Source organism: Condylura cristata, unplaced genomic scaffold (assembly GCF_000260355.1).
Source record: "Condylura cristata isolate star-nosed mole 26May11 unplaced genomic scaffold, ConCri1.0 scaffold00023, whole genome shotgun sequence".
NCBI classification, from domain to species: Eukaryota; Metazoa; Chordata; class Mammalia; order Eulipotyphla; family Talpidae; genus Condylura; species Condylura cristata.
In genome coordinates, this window is record NW_004567124.1 from 23868809 (window position 1) to 23886665 (window position 17857).

Genomic DNA, 17857 nt, shown 5'->3' on the forward strand with positions numbered 1-17857 from the left:
TTGTGTTTAGTGCACTTTGTGTCTATTATAGTGCACTTTGGCAGGAGTTTTGTAGTAAAAGGGTGTCATTCAAAGGTCCTTTCAAGGGGATTGTTGAGGACCTTTGATATGCATAATTGTGAGGTACATGCGTGTAGTGATGTGTAGTTGCTATAGAGCCATTGTAGTTTTAACTGTTGACCGCTGGGCTGATGAGGTATGACTCCCCTGTTTTGGGAACTCCCCTGTTCTATAGTTTCTTTCTTACCCTTGTCATGCAGAAGTGACAATTTCAATGGTTACCAAACAATGTTTTCAAACTTATTTGTGATAAAGGACCCTTGAATTGTGGAAGGGGTCTGTATGGATCCACCACTGAAAGAAGTGATTAGAAGGAGATGCTAAAAAGGAAGGTACTATCTGGGCTCTTTACTTAGGTGTGCCTGCAGTGGATCTAGGGCAAAAGGTAGTTTAAATTTCAAATGGTGTGAAAGGTAATTTTAGTCTTGATTTGGCTAGATTTAAGCTAGTTTCTCAGTGGATTCTCAGTCCACAGATCTTCATCAATTCATAATACACACTGATGAGTTACCCCACAGGTGAAGTAAGCACATACTAACAAAGCAGGAGAGTGTCTAAATTTTTGTGGAAATAATTTTATATAAAAACTAAGTTCTCATGAGAAAATTGGTATTGGGATTAATTGCACTCATCTTGAATTTTGTGTGTGGAATAGGAGGGCACCATAATGTGTAGAGTCTCCAGAGGATTTAAGCAAACTCTGATAATTCCTAAAAAGACGGACTCTTTTCTTTACTTTTAGCCTGATGAATATCATTAGTTTTGGGGAAGGGGGTAAAAGGGGGAAGAGGGAAAATCTGAGCTAGTCTGGCAAAATTCCAGCTTGCTCTGCTGGCCTGTGTGGTCTTATCATTCGAAATACCCAATAGGAGCTTTGTGCAGCTCAGATTCCCACCCAGTACTCAGTTCTGCCTATAAAGCATTCTTTACACAGAAAGAGGGATTGGATTACAGGATTGCTGTGTCAGAGATTAATCCTTGACTTTTGGGGAAAATACTATGATCATAATGCATAAAGGCAGCCTTAGGGTAACCGCTTAGCATGAACAGTTGGTTTATTTGCAAAGGCATGAGTAAAGTAACCTTTAAAACAGAACCAAGTAAAATAATATCTAAAAAGAATTGAGATGGGGGAGAAATCTGCATTTATTGTGTGCCTGACACACAAAGGAGAACCACAACAAATGTTTGTTGTGTAATTTTCCTAATTATTATTTGTTCACATTAAGGAAGTGAGGAGAACTCAGGCACTGCAGAGCATTGTAAAAGACAATGAAGAACTTTACTTTTTTTCCTCTCATTCTCTACATTCAAGAAAGTGAGTCCTAAAAATGAAAAAAAACAAAACAAAACAAAACAAAACATTTATGGACACCATTTTCCCTTATCCATTCTGTTTTAACCACAGTTGATTGTGGCCTCAGATACTACCTTTTCTCTTCCTTTGAACAAAGTTCCCTCTTACTATAGGGATCTTGAAAGATTTTCTTGTGGAACTCAAGATGATAGTGGGAAAGAATCTAAATCTTAAGTGAAGAGTTTAGTTTTGAGGCCTCCTGTTTGTGAATTAAATGTCATATCTTTTCTTCAGGGTATCTGTAAAGTTATTTCCCTTCAAGGAAAGCTGAGTTGAAGTACTGTTCCCGTTGCAATGTCACAAATACCTTTTCTCTCCAGTTCTTTCTTGAAGATCCTTCATAATATGACCAAACTTCTTTTCTGACATTACTCCCTACAGATACTTTGCATTAATTCTTAAATTCAATTTAAGCCACTTGTCTTTTTCTCAGCCATTCTTGTACTTTATGATCAGACTGACTTTTTCCTTGAATGCTCTGTTCCCCTTAATTCTCATATAGGGATTTCTTTACTGTTACCTCTATGATTTACTTTATTTGTAAAATAAGGCCCCATCTCATTTGACAAAGGATTTAAGGAATATGACCTAACTCAAACATAGCCCCTTCTCTGAAACTGATTTCCCCACTTGCCAACCGTGTGAACTTGGGCAAGTTGTCCATTCTCTCTCTAGTTTCTTCATCATAAAATTATCATATAACATCTTTTTTTTTAAAGATTTATTTATTTATGCATTCAGAATTGGAGTACAAGGGAGGGAAGTGAGAGGATTCACCAGAGACCGAGTGGGGAGCAGAACAGACAGATGCACTGAAATACACTGCTGAGAGGAGCAGCGGGTGGATCAGGAAAGGTCTGCCAAGCCATGTGGGTTACCCACTTGGCCAGAGATTGAACTTGTGCACAGTAGCTACACTGCTGTGGCTTCATAGTGCTGTGATTTAACCCTTTGCACCACCAGCGAGGGCCCCTGTAGCATCCTTCTATTGGATTACTCTGAGAATTAAGTGAGTCTCTTAAATATGTTAGGAAAATGCCTGCAATTCATTTATTTAGTCACTCACTCAATAATAGTTTGTATCATTGCTGTGTACTAGCCAATGGAATTTACATTTTCTGTTCCTATGGAGCTTACTCTAGTATGGGAAACTGGTAATAAATAATAAAGTTGCGGGGGACCTCCCTGTTGGCACGGGGGTTAGTCACAGCAATATGAAGCTACCTGCAGCTCCTGCCAGGCAGATAACCCACATGGCACAACAGACCTATCCTCTCTCTCTCTTGCTGTCTCCTCAGCAGTGTATTTCAGTTAATCTACCTGTTCTGCTCCCCACTCTGTCTCTGGTGAATCTTCTCATTCCCGCCCTCTGCACCTTTGGCCTATACCCCAGCTTTTGTATGTATAAATAAGTAAAATACATCTTTGAAAAAAATAGCATATAATATTAGAAAGTGATAATTTCTCCAAGCATGTCAGAAAGTGATCAGTGTTGTGGCAAGAAAAAAGATAGGATAAAGATGATTGTGATTTCTTGTTGAGGGAATGGGGTGGTGATGGGAATGGTGAAGGGGCAGTAAAGTGGGATGGCCAGGATAGTCTTACTGACGAGACAGACTTAAACAGACCTGAAAGAAGTAAGGGAGTTAGCCATTTGGTTATTTGGCAGAAGAGGATAGGTAGTACAAAGGCTTGTAGGTAGCAATGTGCTTTGTAGATGCAAGGAATAGCCAGAGCCCATGGTGGTTGGAGCAGAGGAATGAGAGTATGAGGCATAGGGGATGAAATCATAGACAGAATGTGCCAGATCACCTAGAGCCTTGTTGAGACTTTGGTTTTGACTGTTAGTGAAATGGGAATTCTAAGTAGACTTTTAACAGAAGAGTGACAGGACTTGACTTGGAATTTTATAGAATCCCTTTGGCTGTTGTGTTGAGAATAGACTATAGAGGTGGTAAGTATTAAAGTGAAGTTAGGGAACTTAAAATAAACTAGGTGAACAGTGATGTCACTCAGACCATCATGATGTCAATGGAAATAGTGAGAATGAGTAAGATTCTGGACACACATTATTTAAATCTCTTTCCCTCCCTGATCAAAGAGGTGTGAGAAATAAAGAGTAAATACTGCTATCAAAGAGAAACTAAAATCTTAAAAAGATAGATAGATTGCTAATAGTAGCACAAAATTCACTAACCACTGTAGAAAAGTATTTGAAAGTGTCTTATAAACATCTACTTCATGACCTAACAATTTTACTTCTAGGCTTTTACTCCAAATAAATGAAAGTATTTGTGTTCACAAAAAGACTTGTGATGTCTGTGCACAGCAATTTTATTCTTTTAAAATATTTTTAAAGATTTATTTTATTTGTGCATATAAGAATTGGAGTACAGGCAAGGTGTGGAGTGGGGAAGTAAGAGGTTTCACCAGAGACAGAATAGGGAGCAGAGTGTTGTGTCACATATGATAGCCTGTTCTAACATTCCTGTCTTTAGCAGATCTGCTGAAATACACTGCTGAGGGGAGCAGGAGGCAAAACAGGAGAGTTCTGCTGTGCCATGTGAGTTATCTCCTGGCTAGGGATCAAACTTGTGCTGCAGTGGCTGATGATAGCTTCATAGTGCTGAGTCTTAACCTCTTGTGCCATAAGGAGGCCCCCAGCAACTTTTTTTTAATTAAAATTTTTTTATTATAATAGTTTATTTTTACATCATTTTGTGCCTTTTTCTATCTCAGTTGTAATCCCCATGGACTTTCCATCACCAATTCACTCGTGTGCCATCACTATAGTCCCTTGTACCTTCCCCCCACCCCCCATTTTTTGATCCCATTTCCCATTCTACTCCAGTAAAATGTCTCTGGCATATAGTTTTTCTTTATTTTTATTTTTACCCCCTAGTCCTACTTTTTAAAAAAGATTTATTTATGCATGCAAGAGCTGGCATGTAAGCCAGAGGTGCTGGGGATGAGAGGATTCACCAAGGACAGAATGGGGAGCAGAACAGGCAAATCTACTGAAATACACTGCTGAGGGGAGCAGTGGGTGAAACAGGAGAGGTCTGCCACGCCATATGGGTCACCCCTCTGGCTGGGTATTGAACTGGGGCTGTAGTGGCAACAGGGGAGCTTCATAGTGCTGCAAGTTAACCCTTTGCACCACCAGGAAGGCCCCCCCCCCTTTATTCTTAATAGTACAAACTGGAACAATCAAATCTTCATCAGTAAGAGAGTGGATAAATAGTGGTAACTTCATGCAATATAATATTACTCTGGAGTTAAAGAGAAACTATACATAAACACAGCATAGAGGAAAAACAAACATGTTAACTGAAGAAACAAAACGCAAAAGAACACTGTTAGTTTTTCTCCTGATAAGCAGATGCCAAGACATAATTAGATGTGTGAGAGATATATTGGGGGAGTATATTACCTATCTAGTGCTTAGAAACAAATTATTCCAAATATTAGTACCTTAAAATAACAAATATTTATTATCTTACATAAGGTTCTGAAACCAGGAGCAACTTAATCAAGTGATTTTTCTCATATTATCGAAATGTCACTTTGCAGTGAAGATGGTGTTTGGGGATCTAGTGACCTGAAGGCTTTGCTGAGACTGATGATCTGCTACTGAGATGGCTCACTCATGGGGCTTATGGGAGGGAGCCTCAGCTGCTCCCCATGGGGATCTCCTCATAGGTATACTTGAGTCTCCCCATGACAAGGCAAGAGAGAGCAGGGAGGGGAGAGAGCAGAGAGTTGGGAGTCATCAATGCCTTCCATGACATAATGTTGGAAGTTAGGCAGCATCATTTCTATCTTACTCTGTTTTTCTTTTATATGTTAGAAGGTGAGTGGTGCATCATATATGATAGCCTGTTCTAACATTCTTGTCTTAAGTTTTTGAATTGCTTTCACCATCAGCTTGGTCATATCTCAAATTCATTTAATTAGGGCTTCCTCTGAGGACTGGTCAACCAACCTTGTTAATAATTATAACATTCCTAGAACTCTGTTACAATTATATATTAAAAATTTTTATCTAGTTTGAATTGTACAGTGTACAATTTTTGTGTAATTCTCCGGAACCTATTTCCACATGTATTACCCAAATTTGACTCGTCACAAAGCTGTAGACAATAAGCAGTAGTTACGCATAAGTAGTCTTATGCTATTTATTAGAAACAAGTCACTAAGTCTAGTCTACTACTAAGGGGGGTGGGAAATTGACTTTACTTTTTGTAGGGATTATCAATCAATTTGTGAATGTATTTTATATGTTAATTTATTATTATTTTTTAAAGACATTTTTATTTATTTCTGTACACAAGGACTGGAGGGGGGCAGAGGTGTGGGGAAGGTGAGAGCATTCACCAGAGACAGAGTGGGGAGCAGAACAGGTAGATCCACTGAAATAGATGGCTAAGGGGAGCCTCACGCAAAAACAAGAGAGGTCTGCTGGGTCATATGGGTCAGCTCCCTGGCTGGGGATTGAACTTATGCCACAGTGGCTGGGGATATCTTGCAGTGCTGACTTAAACTCCTTGTGTCACCAGGGAGGCACAGAAGTGTTAAATTGTTTTCATTAGCCATCTCATTACTCATTAGTAATAATGCTGTTTTTTTTTTCTTTCTGAAATGGCTACATGTAATAGAATAAAGCAAATAAATAAGTTATGTTAATATTATCAGGAATCAAGGAACTTTCTCATAAGAAAAAGTGATACTATACAAGTATAAAATTTAGAAAGCTTGGTAAGCTCCCCGAAATGCTAACATTTAATTGGAAAAAGCCAAATAATTCCCAGTCCTCTGGCAGTAAGTATTCCAACCATCCCAGATTGTGGTTTCTAAATGCCATTTACTAATAAAGTGAATCAAGGCTTCCTAGAGAAATATCTGATTTCAGTTTTGGGGCAGGAAATGAGATTAATCTGGAACATTTTGTTATATAAGAAGTGAGGAAGCTATCAAAGACTACAGGAGCCATTTCAAAAGGATTCTAATCTGAATGCATTTAACAATCCCAACATTGGACAATATGCAAACAAACATGAACAATAACTGCAGTGGATTGAAGCAATCAACTGTATTAAAATCTATAAGTTTATAGTACTATTAAAAATGAAATTTTCATTTGATAATCTTTGAGGTATGCTAGAGAACCAATTCATCTTTAACTTTCCTTTTTGATAGCAGAAAAGGTGGATTTATTGAAATAACTTGCAAGGGAGGAGGGGAGTGACATCAAAGGTACCATCTGCTTGTTATTTTTTAATTTTTTTTTTTTTACATTTTAAAAGGAAGTATTTGGTAGAGGAGAAAGAAAATGATTCATGTGCATAGTCGCAGGCTGGAGAGCTTGATGGTGCTGAGACTTTAACCCCTGCACCACCCTTCTTCTGGCTTTCTTTATGAAGTATATGGTTCACTAACTTGTAGAACATTAATAAATTTAGACTTACTTGATATTTCCCCTTGATCAAATTTAGGTTATGAATTTTTGGCAGAAATACAATTAAAGTGCTCTTTTGACTTGAGTATGTCACAGCAAGTGACACATGATAGCATTTTGTGCTATTACTGTTGATGTTAACTGGAATTACCTGGCTCAGTTACTAGACTTTTTCATAGCAAATTTACTACTTTCTGTTTGTAATAATTTAATATTTTTTATCAGTTCATAGCAGTTATTAAGGAAAAGAGAATAGGGGAAAAGATGTCTGCATGACAGTCATGGGCAGGCATCTGCATTGTAAATGGCTGGGGTGTTCTTTTTTAATGTATTTACTTACTTATCTATTTAATAATACAATAGTTTATTTTTACATAATTTTGTGCCTTTTTCTATCTCAGTTGTAATCCTCATAGGCTTCCCATCACCAAACACCTGTGTGCCATCACCATAGTCCAGTGCACTTCCCTCCCATTTTTAATCCCATTCCCCACTCCACCCCCTAAAATGTCTCTGGTATATAATTGTTCATTATTATTTTCCCCCCTGGTCCTTTATATTACTGCTATGAATGAAACCATCTGGTATTTTTCCTTTTCTCTCTGGCTTATTTCACTAAGCATAATCCCTTCCAGCTCCATCCATGTTGCTGCAAAAGGCATGTGTTTTATCTTTTTTGATTGCTGAGTAATATTCCATTGTGTATATGTACCACATCTTTTTAATCCAGTTATCTATTTTTAGGCATTTGGGTTGATTCCGTGTCTTTCCTATTGTAAATAAAGCAACAATAATTCAATACTTTTTATGATACTTTGAGACCATGTGGCTATTTCTCCCCTTTTAAGCCAATTTTCTAATTTTTGCATCAAAGATACTTTTTAAAAATTTTTATTGTAAAATGCAACATACATAAAAGAGTAAAATATAAACTTACAAATGTATGAATTATAAAAGTACACATGTACACTGCCCCAGTAATAAAAATAGAATGCTTTGAAGCCCTTTTCTTTGCTATTAAAGAATTATATAACCCCTCTGTTCCCTAAAATTGACCACTAGTACTAACTTTTCTTGCAACCATTTGATTTTTTTCTCATAGCCATTTAATTTTTACATCTTTATTTTTTTAAAAAGATCTATTTATTCATAAAAGAACTGGGGTGCAGGCACGAGGTATGGGGGTGGGGGTGAGAGAGGATTCACCAGAGTGGGGAACAGAACAGGCAGATTTACTAAAGAGACCAGTGGGTGAGACGTGAGAGGTCTACTGAGCCATGTGGGTCACTTCCTGGCAGTGTTTGCCAATAGCTTCATTGTGCTGACACTTAACCCCTCATGCCACCAGCATGGCCTTGCATCTTTAATTTTTGAAGTGTAATCTCATTAAAATATTAATTATAATAAAATACATATAACAGAAACTGTACCATTTTAAGTACACAGTTCAGTGGTGTTTCTTATATTCCCATTGTTATGAAACCTTCACCACCACCCATCTCTAGCACTTTTCATCTTCCCAAACTGAAATTTAATAACTCTCTGTTCTCTCCCCACCCCAAACCAGAGGCTGTGAAAATGAATGTGAAACCAATATCTGTGAATTTACCCCTTCCAGGTGCCTTATATAAGTGGAATCATACAATATTTGTCTTTTTGTATCTGGTTTATTTCACTCAGCATACATATATTCAGTTTCATCTTTGTTGTAGCAAATTGTACCATTCCAAATTTTGATCTTTCAGGAAGTTGGGGATCCGCAACAAAACAGAGAGATGAGGAGTGCCAGGAACTCTTTGAGTCACAGGATGAGAATTTTGAGGAGGGAATTAGCAATAGCACCATACACTGTAAATGTAATTTAACAAGGAAGTTTAAGACTCGGTTGTTAAACATTTTTTTTTGGTAACTGCTTTGTCACTGGAATAGTGCAAGGCACTAAATTTTGGAGATTAAAGCCAGTCTGCAAATATAAAGTTATTGTTATGGAGAAAATTGGAATTTAGAACACAGGGAATGAAGAAAAGTGGAGAGAGTGACAGGGTAGGGGAGATGCTACTTGAATATGGAAGCCTGAATATTTTTTAATTTTTAAAATTATTTTTTTTAAGATTTATTTTTACATACAGAACTGGGGTACAGGTCAGAGGCTCAGGGGCGGTGAGAGGCTTCACCAGAGACAGAGTGGGGAGCAGAACAGGCAGATCGACAAAGTACACTGCTGAGGGGAGCAGCGGGCCGGTCAGGAGAGGTCTGCCACGCCATGTGGTCACCTCCGGGGCAGGCGGGAATTGAACTCATGAGGAAGTGGCTTTGGCTTCTTAGTGCAGTGCTTTAACCCGCTGTGCCACCAGGGAGGGCCGGAAGTCTGAATATTTTTAAAGATATTTATTTATTTATGCATACAGAACTGGGGTGCAGGTACCGTAAGAGGATTCACCAGAGACTGAGTGAGAACAGGTGGACCTACTGAAATATACTGCTAAGGGGAGCAGGGGGTAAAATAGGAGAAGTCTCCTGCAGTGGCTTTTGATAGCTTCATAGCACTGACTTTAACCCCTGTATCACCAGGGAGGCCCTAATATTTTTCCTTTGTCATATAAAATGGAACATATCTAAAGAAAAGTGAGCAAATTAGAACTGTGCATTTCGATGACTTTCCATGGATAGAACATGTCTGTAACTATCATATCACCGAAGTCAAGAAATAAAATATGACTACCATCCCTGAAAGTCCCTCATGTCCCCTTCCAATTTCCAGACTCTGTTACCTATGCAAAGGCAGTCTGACTTCAAACATTTTAACATGGCTTTGTGCTTTATAAATGAGATTATGAACATGTATTTTTTTCATCTTCTTTTCTTCAATATTTCAGGAAAAATAAATACTAACTATAAGTCAGTCTACTACATAGTTAAGTATCCCTACTTAAAAAGGGTATTTCATGATCTATCACTAAATTCAGTGATAGGCTTTTCATATCATCAGTACAATTCTCTGTCATTATTAGTTTCTATGAGAAAACCATGAAGCAGATTTTATGAATAGTATCTGTGAAGGAGGATTAAACTGTCTGGTGCCCTTTGAGTCTATAAGATCTTAGAAAAGACATACATACAATCTAAGTATGTAGCATTTTTTTTATTGTTTGATTGGTTGAAATATATTATAGAATTATTAAACCAGGTAATATTGACCTTACAAGAATTCACCCAGTTTTTAAAGTTATCAATTAAAGACATTAAGAGAAGAAATGATTTTAAATTTTAGAAAGGATTTATGAATTAGATAAATAGAAGAATGAATAGAAGAAAATTTTCTGACAATGAGGTTTGTTAAATTTTAAAATGAATTAACATGGGTCTGATGTAATTTTCTTGTTGGGAAGGACTTCTGCCTTCTCTCCTTGCTTCTCTCTCTCCCTATCTCCTTCTCTCCCTCCCTCCCTTACTTTTATTTGTTGTTTTTTATATTTTGTCCAGAGTTCATAATTGTTATATCTAGGAGGCTTCCTCTGATAGTAACTACTTTGCCATTAGAGAAGTGAATGTTATGGGAAGAATTGGAGTATAGGCCAAAAGTGTGGGGGTGAAAAAATTCATCAGAAACAGTGGAGAACAGAACAGGTGGATTTGTTGAAATACACTGCTAAGAGGAGCAATGGGTAAGACAAGAGCTGTCTGCTGCTGTTGGCAACAACTTTAGAGATAAATACATTAGATTTCTCTTGGCCTGTAGGGGCTTAGGTAAAGATGCACCTGTAGATAGGCAGCTGATGGTCTTTTACTATTTAGGAGTCAGTGAAAGCTTTTGGTAGACCTTGTTGCAATCAGTCACTGCCTCAGTGGTAACCAGTCTGTCTGCATTTTCTGATTGTTCTGGGTACTTAGTGATTAAGTGCCACACTGCCTAACAAGGAACTCATAGTTGTTCTTCACAGTTCTTTTTTTAAGGCTCTTGTTTTATTTAGTAATGGGAATGGTTCAGATTCATTTATTTAATCTGTTTTAAATTTTGTTTATTGAGATTTATTATTTTTATGAGTTTTGACAAACAGTTGTTTGACAAATAATCAGGAAGTACTGCTTATGTCTTGCTTGGGGTAAGGGCAAGGATAGAAAGGAAGATAGAAAAGAGCTATAATATAATGACTTTTGGGGGATTTTTATGGAAATCAAAGTCAAGCTTCACCCACAATAGGACCTGGTTGTTTGTGTCCTCTTAAAGAGAATTAACTTTGCTTATTTGTATAATTAATATTGACCTCACTTGGCCCTTTTAAGATTAAATTTATTTATTCATTTATTTTAAAGCACTGTCATTTTCCTTTTTAAAAAGATTTTATTTATTTCTGCATACAGAACTGGGGTGCAGGCCAGAGGTGCAGGGGAGGTGAGAGGATTCACCAGAGACAGAGTAGGAGCAGAACAGGCTGACTGACAAGTATACTGCTGAGGGGAGCAGCAGATGGGTCAGGAGAGGTCTGCCCTGCCACATGGATCACCTCCGGGGCAGGGATCAAACTTGCTCTGAAGCAGCTGCAGCTCGCTTTCTGTGCTGTGCTTTAACCTGCTGTGCCACCAGAGCGGGCCTAAATTTATTTTAATCATTGACTTTCTGCAACATTAGGTATGTAGAAAGAGGGGAGTCAATTAAAAATAAAAAATTATTTCAAGATTAAGAGGTGGGATGTGTCTTTGTGTGTTTCATTCCATTTGTGTGCTCCATTAATAAAATATTCTGGGACCCAAATTATATTCTAATTATAACAACAATAGGTTCTGGATTTTCCAGGACATTTCACTTGAAGAGTCTGTCTTTTTCCTGTAAGTTTCATTCCTATAATTTCCTTGCTTAGATGACATGTGTGGATTTTTGGTTTGGAAAATATCACTATAACAGCAGAGAAAAGATTGGTTAATGAGAAGAAGCTCCACTGAAGATTACTCTGCAACATGGAGTGAATTGGGCTTTTACAGAATTGGGAGAATCATGGTTACACTAAGTAATTCTGAGCTGGGGTAGAGAAAGAAAACTACCTCCAACAGAATGCCTACTATGTATATATGATAGGCAGTGTGCTAGGTACTTTCCCTATTGACAGCTGCTATGGCTGGAATTCTATCTTAGATCCTACCACCACTTAAATAAAAAAACACATTCCTCTTGGGATCATTAATACTTGTCACAGCTGCCACACCCTTTTTAAGAACCTGGCACCATAACTAGGATAGTAGATTCTCAGGGCTTGGAGTGATCCTTGGGAGTCATCTAGTTAAAAGGGGAGCAGCTGTTCTCTTCACCACAGACTCTGAGATTCAGACTGTTTAATTCTTTCAAGGGAGGTGCAAAAAATGTATGGGGTTATAGTTAATGTAGGCTGCAATCTCATTAAAAAACAGGGTAACCATAAAAGCATGTATGGAGTGTGAGTACTTTCCAAACTAGAAATGGCAATGGAGGACAATATGGTTTATTGGAGTCATATAAAGGACAATATAAATGAAAGGGGGGCGGGTGGGGGGTGGGGAGGAAACCACAACTGGCAGAGGGACATAATGTGAGTTTCTTGAATTCAGGTACAGGGCACTAGATGGGATCCTGATTGGCTCAGGTAAGTCCCAGAGTCCTTTCTTCAATTTCACCAGCTGAGAAGTACTGGGCATCCTTGGTCCTCTTTGCCCTTTAATTAGAAAGCCTGGAAACCCTTTCTTTTTTTCCACCCAAAAGGACGAGAGGAAGAGGCATTCAGGCCTGGACTATATAGAAAGCAGGTTTTTTCTCTTATGTCTGAACAGTGGTATAGACAGTCGTCCAGAAAGCAGGGGGAGAAGATAATTCACGCCCTCTCAAGGTCCCTTCGGTTCAAGGATACTGTCATTCTCTGGCTGTACTAGAGGGGAGGGCCTGCAACGTCCATGCTGCCATGGAAACACGCCGCCGTGTTCCTTTTTCTTACGTGGGGCGGGTACTCCTCTTGAGTCACCAATCATCCACAGGATTTCTTGAGTGGCGGGCAGCAGCAGCGAATGGGAGAGCCGATACGGCGTGACGCGACGGGAAAAGGGGGAGTTCGCGGCCGGTGGCGGCGGTGGCGACAGCGGCGACCTGGGCATCGAGCTGGAGGGACCTGGGGAGCGTGCAGAGTCCTCTAGCTCTAGCGCGAGGGACCCCCTGCAAGGATGCCTGGTACTGCTCGGAGAAACGGGAGGCTTTAGTCGGCTCTGAAGGCTTGGGTTTCGGGTTTGAAGGGAAGGCTGGCCGGAGGGGGCGGGGTGGCAAGCATGGCGGCGGTGACGGGGAAGGGGTTGGAGGCCCTGAAGAGGGGGTGGGGAAGCAGTAGCTGGAAAGGCTGGGTGGTCGTTGAGGAAGCTTGAGGGGCTGTAAGACTTCTGGAGAGCAGAGATTACAAAGCAACCTTTTGGGGGGCAGTACAGGCGCCAGAAGGACGTAGGGAGAGTTATGGGGGATGGAAAAAGGGGCGGGGAGAGGTTAGAAAGGAGGGGAAAGGGTGTCTACGGGAAGGTGATGGAGAAGAGAAAGGGAGGGGTGAGCAAGCTGTTGTAAATAACGAGGAAATTGGGCCTTGGTAGGTACAATGCAAAAGTGCTATTGTATTACAAATATAATATTCAAATTGGTAGTGTCTAGACTGGCCCCCCATCCAAGCTCCAACTGCGCGCTCAACTGCGGGAGAAAGGCTAGTAGGTTACACAGAACTGATCTTTTGTTACTCCATTCCAGGGGAGCAGATGGACCCTACTGGAAGTCAGTTGGATTCAGATTTCTCTCAGCAAGACACTCCTTGCCTGATAATTGAAGATTCCCAGCCTGAAAGCCAGGTTCTAGAAGATGATTCTAGTTCTCACTTCACTATGCTCTCTCGACACCTTCCCAATCTACAGGCACACAAAGAGAATCCTGTGTTGGTGAGTAATACCTTGTTTACAAATGATTGAGCAGATTATGATTTTTTAAAGATTTATTTATTTATGCTTACATAACTGGGGTGCAGGCCAGAGGTGCAGGGGTGGTGAGGATTTACCAGAGACAAAGTGGGGAGCAGAACAGGCAGTCTGACAAAGTACACTGCTGAGGGGAGCAGCCAGTGGTCAGGAGAGGTCTGCTACCATGTGGTTCACCTTAGAGCGGGGGAATTGAACTCTAACTGAAGCAGCTGTGGCTCACTTGCAGTGCTGTGCTTTAACCTGAATCTGTTGACCAGCAAACATAAGTGCTTAAGAAATCTCCATCTTTTGAATAAAGTTGGTTAGAAAAAGGAAATAAGCATATTCACAAAAAGTATGTCTAGTTTTGGATTGCTTAATGTATTGTGGGATTATTATGTTTGCATATGTTCTAGGATGTTGTGTCCAATCCTGAACAAACAGCTGGAGAAGAACAAGGAGACAGTAATAGTGGGTTCAATGAACACGTGAAAGAAAACAAAGCTGCAGGTGAGGTGTTTAAAGCTATCAGTCCCTTTTATAGGGTGCTCTTGTTGGAGCAGAGCAGTTTTAAAGTTGTTTGTGGTGAAGGTAAGGAAGTAATAGCCTAATAATATCTGGTGCATAATAGGCACACAAAAAGGTTGATGTTCTAAAGCAGTCGATTAGATTGGTATTGTCTAAGTTCTTGAATTTGTAATAAAGTTTAGTAAACATGCTTTTTGTGCTAATACCAGGGTTTTTTTTTTTCCTCTTAAGACCCTAAGGACTCTTCTCATTTGGATACATGTGGTTCCATCAGTCAGATCATTGAACAGTTACCTCAGCCAAACAGGACAAGCAGGTATTTGAATATTTGAAGGAATTTAACTTATTAACGAATCAGCCAATCCTTTTTACCTGTATTTGTTGCAATGGTAAAAGTATTAAATCTGATTTTTGTAAAGTTGGGAGTGGGACTTGAGGATTACATTATTTAGTAGTGTACAGTGCTGTACAAGACAAGTACTTCCTCATTTTCACTTTTCAAAGCTTCTTAGCATTCTGCCCAAAATTATCCTAAGTTCAAAGGAGAACATGGACAACTTCAGGAATCTTAGGGTGGTGGAGTATAAAAGGAAGGTAGTTGGGGAAATTTAGTTTGAGGTGGTGCAAGACTGGCTTTATCTCAAAAATAAATGCTTTTTAATAGTGTTTGCACATAATTATTTTTCCCTCACAGATCATTCATTGGATGCTCTTGAATAATATGTAAATTGGTGGGCTTATTTTGGCCTGCAGGTGGGTTCTATTTGAGCCACACAAGGTTGTTAACTATTTGAATTGATTGACAGAATTCTAAAGTGGTGAAGTTTCCCATAAAATTTGGGCTTTGGTTTCTGGTTACACTAGTTTGATTGGCGGCAGTTGAGTGGAGCTGTGACTAGCAGACAGCGTCCACCTGTGGCATGAGTGCTGCGGTTTGTCATAGTACCTACAGTTTGCAATGCCACTTGAACATTGAATCAAAGTTTTCTTTTGTCATAGTGCAGTGACATTTTTCTTACCTCTAGCACCGTCATTTGTTACCTTGATTTGCTTTCTATACCTCTTTAGGAACATATGCCAGTCTTAATTATGTTTTTGTTACTCAGTTGTTTTTGTTATCCTGGTTTCAACCAGTGGGGACAGGAAGTATGGTGTCTTTTGTATTTATCAATAAAGCAGGCTGTTTCAGAAGTATCTTGCTACTATTTATCTTGTTTTGCTTAACTGTGTTGCTCTTTCTCTTAAAAAAAAACAAAACAAAACTAATGTTTATTACCTTCAATAAGGTTGCACTCCCGAGGCATATGCTTTAAGGGAACTTTGCCATCATGGAGCTTATAATTTGTTAAGAGATACCCTAAATCATTACATAGATAGCTGTTCAGTTATAAATGTGATCATTGTAAAGGAGGGATATTAATAGAATATATATCCTAAGGATGGGAAAATCTTCAATGAAGAATGTGATCTAAAGAATAAATAAAAATCTGCTAGGTGTGGTTAAAGGCTGGGGAGAATGTGTCATGTGAGAAGACCTCTCCAGATAGGAAAGACTGTGCAAAGACTGTGAAATACAAAGAATTTGGGGTTGGTTCTCAATGAAAGCTCCTTCCAAATGTGAAAATTGATCTCTTCATGTTACCTTAATTCATTAATGCAGATATTTTGATTAAAAATTGCTTGTGAACTTTTCTGTCATAAAATTCCAAAAAAAATTTCCCTTTTGCTTAGTTTCTAATGGTGTAAGCTGATGATGCTAAACATGGGCCATCTTATACTTTTGTAGAAATACTTTATTTTCCTTTTTTTAAAGGATTTATTTATTTGTGCTTACAAGAATTGGGGTGCAGGTCAGAGATGCTGTTGGGGGTGGTGGGAGGATTCACAAGAGACAGTGGGGAGCTGAACAGGCAGATTGACTGAAATGCACTGCTTGAGGAGAGCAGCAGGTGAGACAGGAGAGGTCTCCTGTGCCAAGCAGGTAGCTCCCTGGTTGGGGGTTGAACTCATGCTGCAGTGGCTGTAGAAACTGCTTCATAGTGCTGTGCTTAATTAACCCCTTGCGCTAGTAGGGAGGATCCGATATTTTATTTTCAATATCGGGTCCTCCAGCACCTGAACCCATGGCTACCACTGATTAGAACTGTCCTTCACTGGTAAAATTTTTTCATTTCAAAATACATAATGAGCTCTTACAATATGTAACTTTCCGGAATTGACCTTTTTCCCAGAATTGACCTTTTTCAGTCATTATAACTCCTAGGAGGTCTATCCAAGTTGTTGCATGCACCAATAATTTGTGCTGTTAAACAATTAAAAAATTAAGGTGATTGTAGAGTCCCATGTAGTTGTGAGAATGAAACAAGTATGCTTAATACAATTGCCAGTTTCCCCCAGTGGTAACTTTTTGCAAAATTAACACTGTAGTATGATGTCACTAGCCAGTATTGATGTTGATAAAATCTACTGTTGAATCACCTGTTGAGTTTGTATCCATATTATACTCCCACATACTCAAGACAAAGCAATGAACAGCTCCAACTCCACAAGGGTCCCTAGTGTTGGACCATGTTTGCCTTCTTCTCCAGCACCTGAACTCATGGCCACCACTGATTAGAACTGTCCTTCATTGGTAAAATTTTTTCATTTCAAAATACATACATGAGTTCTTACAATATATAACTTTCCGGAATTGACCTTTTTCAGTCAGCGTAACTCCCAGGAGGTCTCTCCCAAGTTGTTGCATGTGCCAATAATGTGTCCCTTTTTATTGCTGAGTAGCATTTCATGGTATGAGTGTAACACAGTTTACATGTCAAAGAAATTTGGGTTGATTCTGGTGTTTGAGTATTATAAATGAAGTTGCTCTGCATACTTGTGTTGTTGCAGGTTTTTGTGTGAACATTGTATTGTATCTCTAGGATAAATGGTCATGGTGGACAATTGCTTGGTCACATGGTATTTGCATGTTTGGGATTTTTAGAAACTGCAAAACTTTAAAAAAGAGTGGCCATATCATTTTACAGTCCCCTTAGCGCTGTACAAGAGCTCCAGTTTCTATTTTCACCAGCATTTGGTGGTGTCAACTATTTTAATTTTAACCATCCTGGTGTGTAGTGATATTTCTATTGTGATTTTAATTTGCACTTCCCTAAGGATGCTGAACAGCTTCTCATGGGCTGTTTTGTTACCTGTATATCCTGTTCAATGAAATGTCTGTCTCATGTCTTTTTGGCCATTTTCTAATTAATTTTTGTGTTTTGAGATTCTGTATTCTAGTTGCTAGTTCTTTGTAGGATATGTGGTTTGCTGATATTTTTTATCATTAGCATGTGTTTCCATCATCTTCAGAGTTTTTTTTTTTAAAGATTTATTTGTACATACAGAATTGGGGTACAGGCCAGAGGCTCTGGGGCAGTGAGAGGTTTCACCAGAGACATAGTGGGGAGCACAACAGGCAGATCGACGAAGTACACTGCTGAGGGGAGCAGCGGGAGGGTCAGGAT

General features: G+C 39.1%; 1 protein-coding gene across 3 annotated transcripts in view; it reads left to right on the forward strand.

Annotated features, from left to right (window-relative positions):
- The window catches only part of TP53BP1 (tumor protein p53 binding protein 1), a 103103-nt gene that overhangs the window by 2712 nt on the left and 82534 nt on the right, over positions 1–17857 (forward strand). For all 3 annotated transcript variants that reach the window (XM_012728555.1, XM_012728553.1, XM_012728554.1), the window contains exons 2-5: positions 12876–13065; positions 13621–13805; positions 14240–14333; positions 14583–14667. In XM_012728555.1, coding sequence (XP_012584009.1) covers positions 13059–13065; positions 13621–13805; positions 14240–14333; positions 14583–14667 — 371 coding nt within the window. In that variant the 5' untranslated portion in view covers positions 12876–13058. The remainder of the gene's footprint in view (positions 1–12875; positions 13066–13620; positions 13806–14239; positions 14334–14582; positions 14668–17857) is intronic.